Source organism: Arachis ipaensis, chromosome B10 (assembly GCF_000816755.2).
Source record: "Arachis ipaensis cultivar K30076 chromosome B10, Araip1.1, whole genome shotgun sequence".
Classification (NCBI taxonomy): domain Eukaryota; kingdom Viridiplantae; phylum Streptophyta; class Magnoliopsida; order Fabales; family Fabaceae; genus Arachis; species Arachis ipaensis.
The window spans coordinates 252,685-260,332 of record NC_029794.2 but is presented as its reverse complement, the minus strand read 5'-3'; the positions used below and the strand labels follow the sequence as shown (position 1 = coordinate 260,332).

Here is a 7,648-nt window from a genome sequence, read left to right as displayed (position 1 = left end):
TGAGCATTAGAACACAAAAAAGACAAGCCAAGACTGCAGAGTAATATTCATGCAGTTGTAGATCTTGAAGATCTTATACATACACTACAATAAATACTATCAACCATGATCATGCAAACAGCATATCCATCCTACATTGCTTACCTGGTGCAAGATAACCAAACGTTCCAGCAACAATAGTAGTGATGTGAGATTCTTCATCCTCTAGAAGTTTTGCAAGTCCAAAATCAGACACCCGAGCATCAAGGTTTCCATCAAGCAAAATGTTGCTTGATTTTATGTCACGGTGTATGATCCTAGGGGAGCAATCATGGTGTAAATAGGCAAGCCCTTTTGCAGCTCCAATGATTATATTCAAGCGTGCATCCCAGTCTAGTTGCTCAGATTTTTCTGTGTAGTGGCAGCACAAAAATATCGTTTACCCCAATAAATCTTAACAGTGAAGAGGACAATCTTAAGCTCCAACATGAAGTTCAGGAACAAATTGCATAAAAGAGCTTTTACCATTTAAGTATTTCCTTAAAAGGTTATTTTTCAGCAAGATTTGAATACCAAAAAATGTACAATATACTTTTTCAGATCTTGGAATTATATAAAGTTTTCAACGTTCATCCTGTCTGTTGGCAAATGTTTTCAGGTTTATCAGCCGCAAATGATACTATAAAGGGCAACATGAAAAGAACTGGCTATCTTGAGGTAGCAAGAACTCATTATTTTTTTAAGCACCACTCTTTGTTTTAGTGTAAACAAGGGAAGATTGTGAAAATTTGTAATTTATAATAACTTGTGTCAAATGCATCAGAATAATCCTCAGAAAGGACACATTTGAGTTGGTGTTTCATGACAAAAGACATTGCTGATTCACATGTTCAATCTCTCCGGAAACAGAAAAATGTCAATAATATATATGCTTAAATAACATGGATGATTCTGCAGTGTGACCTATCTGGAAAGTTTTATGTTTACTTAATTTAAAGGTTAAGCTGATTATCATCAGAGATAGACAATAAAACACACACACAAAATCACACAAACAAATAAAATGACACAAACAAACATATATAAGCATTGATTTCTAATCATAACATCTCCACCTTAAAAGATTAAATAAGAAGAGAAATATACAAGTGTTTCAAATATGACGATCTTACCGTGAAGAGCTTCATCAAGACTGCCACCAGGTAAGTAATCATATATTAACAACTTTGATGTAGGTGAATTGCAATATCCCCGCAAGTTCACTAGATGGCGATGTTTTATGCTTCCCAGAATTTCAAGTTCTCTCTCAAAAAACCGATCGAAACCCTCATTTAACTTCACAATCCTTTTCAAAGCAAACACATTCCCATCATCCATTGCAAGTTTGTAGACTGTTCCAAACCCTCCAACCCCTATTATGTGTTCCTCGTTCAAAGTCTCTAGTTTCTTAATGATATCTTTTGAAGAATAAGGTAGATCTCCGTGAAACATCACAATTGATGCACCTACAAGATATTAATTCAGGGGTCAAAAGTGTCAAGGATTTATCAATGCATAATAAAGTCAGATTAATAGGCCTAAAAGAAACACAAAGGTCTACACACCTTCACCCACATCCATTGCCAGACTTATTCTGTCCTTTTTACCAAACTTCTTGTAAAGAAAACAACCCCAGAAACACATCAGTGCCACCGAAAGAAGAGCACCCACAGTTGCTGATGCGCTGATAAGTAGCCGACCTGAATATTTCTTCTTTCCATTTTGATCTACAAGCAGTAAAACGATGTTAGTCCACAATGTGACCCAGTTTAGCATGCAATATCATCCAACATGAATCATACAAGCCAAAATTATCTAGTTCACTCAGGACAGTGCCAACATATCAAGAGGCAGACAAATAAGTTGGATTTGCCTCCCATTGTTTAAATAATACTGTTGAAAATGGAAAAGGTATCTTGGTTACACAAATGGAAAATAGTATTATAACCACATTTCTTTCAACCTTCTATTTTTCACTCAAGCAAAGATAACGCCATGTTGTTCAGAAAACTGAATATCAAATTGGAAAAACATATAGGTAAAAATCGGCATAAATATGCCTCGTTACCTGAGGTTGGAGATTGAGGGTTTGATCCAGGACATGTTACATCAATTTGCAGCCCACACAGACCACGATTTCCAATGAAGCTGCAATAAGCCATACTTATTAAAATATTGGAATATCGATGGTAGACTATTGCATTAGGATAGTTTAAACTGCTGATCAGTGATTATGTATATATAAACACAAAGCTCCGAGATAGATCATTCAATATACATATTTCACCAGAACAATATAATTTCAAATATCAAATAGGATGGTTTCACGAAGGAAACAAACAAAAAACTTCTACTTTATGTTCATCTTTTTGTACCAGAAGGCAATACAGTAGTCACATTGCTTTAAAAAAAAAACATAAATAGACCAGAAACATAATTTTGAATTTTGAAACGTAAGTTGCAGGTTGACTGCATTTTGATTGTTGCTATAAAATTTCACTTTATTTTGACCGGACAAAATAAAGTGAAATTTTATAGCAACAATCAAAATAAGGGGAAAAGTTAGTGATGCATAAGTCATCAGAAGAACATGATTTTCTTTTTCTTTTTTTTTTCTGGATAAAAATATGGTTGATTTTAATAGATGACATTCCAACAATTAATAGAAATATATGAAGTTTTAAGGAAAAGCCAAAAATTAATGTAATCCAAAATTGACCAGAAATTAGGATGATAACTCTCCACAATCAATGCCTCAGTTCATTATTTTCGAATAGTGGATCCAAGTGTTGATAAATGCCTGACTTTCTGCAAACATATATCTCTTATTTTACTTTATAGTAGACCCTACGCACGAATTACTATATTGCATGCATAATTAGCCACACATTTCATGCAGCAATCATAGTTTAAATATATAAAAGCATTCCAAGATCTCCATAAGAACTTAAGGTTTTGAGAGAGTATGCTAATGAGATGATAATAGATCCTCTTTGACCAAGTGGTCAAATGTTCAATCCTTTTAACCCTCCTTCTTCATAAATAAGTGCAAATTTAACAAATGGTAAATAGGTCTATGTATTTTGCATTATTTGATAAATCCATTCCAATGATTCCACCATACAACTTCTGCTTCCAGGTAAGTTCATTCTTTGACAATGTGTTCTTAATAACAAAAGATAAAATGACAGCCAAAATAAGTTAAGAGAAGCTGCAATTTTAAAGAATTTAAATAGATCTGAAGACAGGAAAAGATACACTTACGAGCTTCCAGTAAAGTTGGCAAGCACACCATCAGACGGTATTGGTCCGGACAGAAAATTGGATGATAAATTGCTACAGAGCACCAAATATAACCATAATTCAATTTTAAACATCACGTCAACAAAGGGTTTGAATAAGGAAACAAGAACCACATAAGGAAAACAAGATTACATACAAATTTTTTATGTTGTACAATTTTCCAAGCAATGCTGGTATGTTTCCACTGAGGGAGTTGCTTGATATATCCCTGCAGAATAGAAAAACATGAGTTTGATCTGTCACACTGGACCATCTTAATCTATGACTATGCAACTCGGGCACTAGACAACACTTGTATATTCCCTTTTAATTTTTTTTATAGTTGTTCTGCTTGGTCTTAGGTAATTTTTTCTTCAAAAAATGAAAACAACGAATAAAAATTACAATGACCATAGTGCTTCCTTCTGACCCAAACAATTTTTAATGCAAAGCAAAACAGGGAGCATAAACCAGAAAGAGAAACTCACAAACTTTGAAGCTGTGAAAGATTTCCTATTTCGCCTGGAATCATGCCACTAAGGTAATTATCCTGTAGATATCTGTACAATTCAAATCAACAGCTATTACCAACAATCAACAATTAGGATACTCAGTTTAATCTTAACGAGAAGGGGAAGGGAGTGGGGATGCTGCGCCAAAAACTTGGCATATGATTCAAAGGTGACACTTACAATCCCTGCAATTCAGTGCAGTTTCCCAGTTCTGATGGAATGGTCCCATAGAAGTTGTTGTTGTGAAGAGCACTGCAATACCAAAAAAGTTACTAGTTCATCAAATAAAGCAAACAAGAAAACGTTGAAAACAACATTTAAAAATATAGATATACAATCAAAATGGAAACAATACTTACAGAACCCTCAAATGATCTAGCTTTCCAAGGTCAGGTGACAAAGACCCACTTAACTTATGGTGAGATAAAGCCCTAGAATATCACAAATCAAAACTATGTTAAATATAGAATCATAGACAAGTTTTTCAAACTGCCTCCTGTAATGCCTTGAAAGTACAGTTTTCTGGAGAAAAAACTTGTATAACATGATATAGCATAGAAAAGTTCCATAACATGAGTATAGCGCAACTTTTCTTAACTTGGAAACTGGCCCGTGAGACAAAAGAGAGAATTTAAAATAAATAGATATTTAATTAATTATATAAAACTAGTAGACTCAATAGGTTAGAATGCATCATAAATTCAAGTTATCATTGCTATAAAATTTGTAAACTAAAACAATAGGAATCTGGACAAGGCCTAAATTTTATGAATGATTCACAAGTAGTAAAAGCTTCAAGGATAAAAAGTTTCTTTAGAAAAATATTCTAAATCACAATATAAATTCCCCACATGGTAATGGCAAAAAGACTTCTGATAGAGGGCTTCATAGAAGTTGTGGATGAGTGGTCATAAACATTCTACTTGCCAGTGTAATCTGGTTTTCTTTAATGATAAACCAACATAATATATAATTTTTTTTTTAAAAGAACCAGGGTATTAGTATCTTAAATCTAACTATCTGATAGGATAAATAAATTGCTCTAAATGAAAGATGTGATAAGATAACCAATAATTATTCAATTGAAACAAGATAGGTATACTTCTTTTACTGTTAGGCTTCAGCACTGATAGTATGTATCTTAAAGTTTAAAATATAATGACACGAAAAACAAGCAATAACGATTAGAATAATTTTAGGAACTCACAGATGGGTTACTCTCTTGGTTTTTGGATCACATCTCACTCCTTTCCATTTACATGGGTCAGGATCCTCTGGCCTCCACTGTAACAACACACCATCTGAGCTAACAACTGATGTCCTGAAGCTGAGAAGTGCCTGACCTAAAACAATGAAAAACAATGTACTACCAATAAGACAACCCAGGAGTCAGGAAGTTTCCCATAAAAGACTAAGGCAATGATAATTTCAACCGAGTCCCACACCAGAAGAAATTCAGGTAAGCATATTAAAAAGCCATATACATCGGGGAAGTAAAAAGCTATAACCTAACAAGGAATAGCTGACTTTTTAGTCACAAATGGGAGGTAAAAAGAAGTATACTATATACCATCAGGACTGAGTGCACCATTTTCATTGATCAGAATATTTATCATCAGACCATAAAGAAGCCATAGCCATTTCCGTTTCATCAGACAAATGCCCATAGCAACACTGTCCAAGCATAATATAGCTACCAAGAGTCATCTGAGAGAGAAGTATTCCACCATGTAGTTATCTTGGTAGTTATGATACCAGCAATTGGAGAAGAATGAAGACACTGCCTGCTATGGAATGCAGCAAACTTGAAAAGACAAATGTTATTAGATACAAATTAAGCAAGAAAGATGAGAAAGAAAAATCAACTTTTGCTATTATGCCTAGCATATCAGCAGTTTCTATGTAACTTAAAATAAGAAACAGTTTAAATTGCTTATACATGAAACCTCAACAATCATATCTTACACGAGACAAGTGTTCTGTCAGTTTCATATGATAAAGTGTCAAACTAAGACATGCAAAATACTGTAAGTCAGCATCCTCGATTCTTTTAGCAAATACAAAATAAAAATAAGCAAATGATTGGATGTACGTTACAAAAGTTTCAATTCACACTTTTGAACAGTACAGCTCTATCAGAAAACTGAATTATTTGGAAAATAGTATACTACCAAAAAAATGGCCATAAGGCATACTGTTTCCTCAAAACTTATAAACGAAACCCCCACTTAAAGATCCAAACTTCAATGAGATAAAACACCAAAGAATCTGGAAGGTAAAAGATAACAGGATAAAACACCACGTTCCCACATCTGTGGTCGGGTAACCTACCTTAAGAATTGAAAATCATTAAATTATGATCACATTCACAGAATTCATCAAGGCAGTAGTCATTTTTCAAAAATGCAAACTGGTTAATAATTAATTATTAAGGGACCACTTCAAGTCATCGTAATATGTTATTGGAAAAGGAAAACACATAGTTAAACACAGAAAACCAATAAAGAGCTGAAGATCACACACACAAAACTAAACAAACAAAAGGAAAATCCACAGGTTTTGCCGAACAGTGAATTTAACTAAAAACAACAGATGAGTAGAGCAGGATAGAAGAGATTTTTATCAAGCTTCATCACAGAATCTATTGTATGATAAGAAAATACTGCAACCAAACAAACATACTATTCCGACCATAAAAGTAAAGCAGAAAATGTGACTAAACTAGATACACCGTAGAAATCTGTGAACAATATCTGAGCCAGTTAATCGCCGATAGAGCTATTTATAAGGTAAAGTTGATTGATGCAGCACCAGAAGCATCAACATTATCCTCTCACTATACGTTATTATTGAAATTTGATAAATCATAACAAGGAGTAATATATCTTCTTCATCCTGAGCTTAAAATGTACTATTGAAGCTTCTCATTTCATAAATCCCCAATCGAAGACAATCGGAGTAAAACAGACCTCAGAAACTAAATTCGAAGACCTACCTACTTACTTGTAAATACAAATTCAGCAAAACGAGAGAGAGAGAGAGAGAGAGAGAGAGAATTACCAGTTACAAGTTGAAATGCGAATGCGCAATGGTTGGATAGAGGTGAGGCGGAAGAGATATTTGGATCGGCGATGATATTTGTTTTGGGGAGAGAATGGATTTCGATCTGCGATGAGAATGGAGGTGGAGGTTGAGGTTGTGGTTGAGCTGTAAAGAGAGAATAACAACAAAACCAACACTCACTCACTCGCTCGCTCTGTTACTCTAATAAGTAATGAGGCAGTAGTAAGTAGAAGCTTGTTTTGTTTTGTTTTGTTTGGTTTGCTTGATTCCCCTTTCCAACTCCCAAGTGAAGAAGCAAGAGAGTGTGAGTGGGTGCCCAACACTCATAAGTACTGTTACTATTTACTAAGTGAGAATGTGTGGCCGTGCATACTTAAGCAATTTCAGATGGTAGCAAGCAAAACCCAAAGGTTGTGTGCCACTGGCACGTGTCCTTACTTGCCAGTTGCCACCGACGCCCCCTTCACCCTTTTCTACATTTCTACATTTATTTAAGTCTTAGTGTCTTACTATCGTCGACTCCGTGTAATTTATCCCGTTAACCTAAATAAATAAGAAATGATATTATGTATGTCTTTCATCGCATAAAATATGACCTTTTTTGTCTTTATAATTTTTTTGTTATCCATAGAATTTAAACATCTTAATTGTTATCATCAATTTTCTTTATTAAATACTAACATCAGAAAATAATTATTTCTAACTATAAAAAATTTAAAAGATGACAAAATTGATCATAAAAAATAAAACCAAAATTATCTTTATAAAAGATT

General features: G+C 34.0%; 1 protein-coding gene across 2 annotated transcripts in view; it reads right to left on the bottom strand.

The window, feature by feature from the left end:
* The window catches only part of LOC107622405 (LRR receptor-like serine/threonine-protein kinase FEI 1), a 9,811-nt gene extending 2,604 nt beyond the window's left edge, over positions 1 to 7,207 (bottom strand). The window contains exons 1-12 of one of the 2 annotated variants that reach the window (XM_016324283.2): positions 6,873 to 7,207; positions 5,383 to 5,616; positions 5,020 to 5,155; positions 4,172 to 4,243; positions 3,993 to 4,064; positions 3,789 to 3,860; positions 3,458 to 3,529; positions 3,283 to 3,354; positions 2,087 to 2,166; positions 1,584 to 1,745; positions 1,152 to 1,484; positions 145 to 390 (exon numbers count right to left, since the gene is read on the bottom strand). In XM_016324283.2, the coding sequence (XP_016179769.1) occupies positions 145 to 390; positions 1,152 to 1,484; positions 1,584 to 1,745; positions 2,087 to 2,166; positions 3,283 to 3,354; positions 3,458 to 3,529; positions 3,789 to 3,860; positions 3,993 to 4,064; positions 4,172 to 4,243; positions 5,020 to 5,155; positions 5,383 to 5,479 (1,414 nt within the window). In that variant the 5' untranslated portion in view covers positions 5,480 to 5,616; positions 6,873 to 7,207. Of the gene's footprint in view, positions 1 to 144; positions 391 to 1,151; positions 1,485 to 1,583; positions 1,746 to 2,086; positions 2,167 to 3,282; positions 3,355 to 3,457; positions 3,530 to 3,788; positions 3,861 to 3,992; positions 4,065 to 4,171; positions 4,244 to 5,019; positions 5,156 to 5,382; positions 5,617 to 6,872 lie in introns of those variants that run through there. The other variant, XM_021113070.1, reaches the window with a different exon arrangement.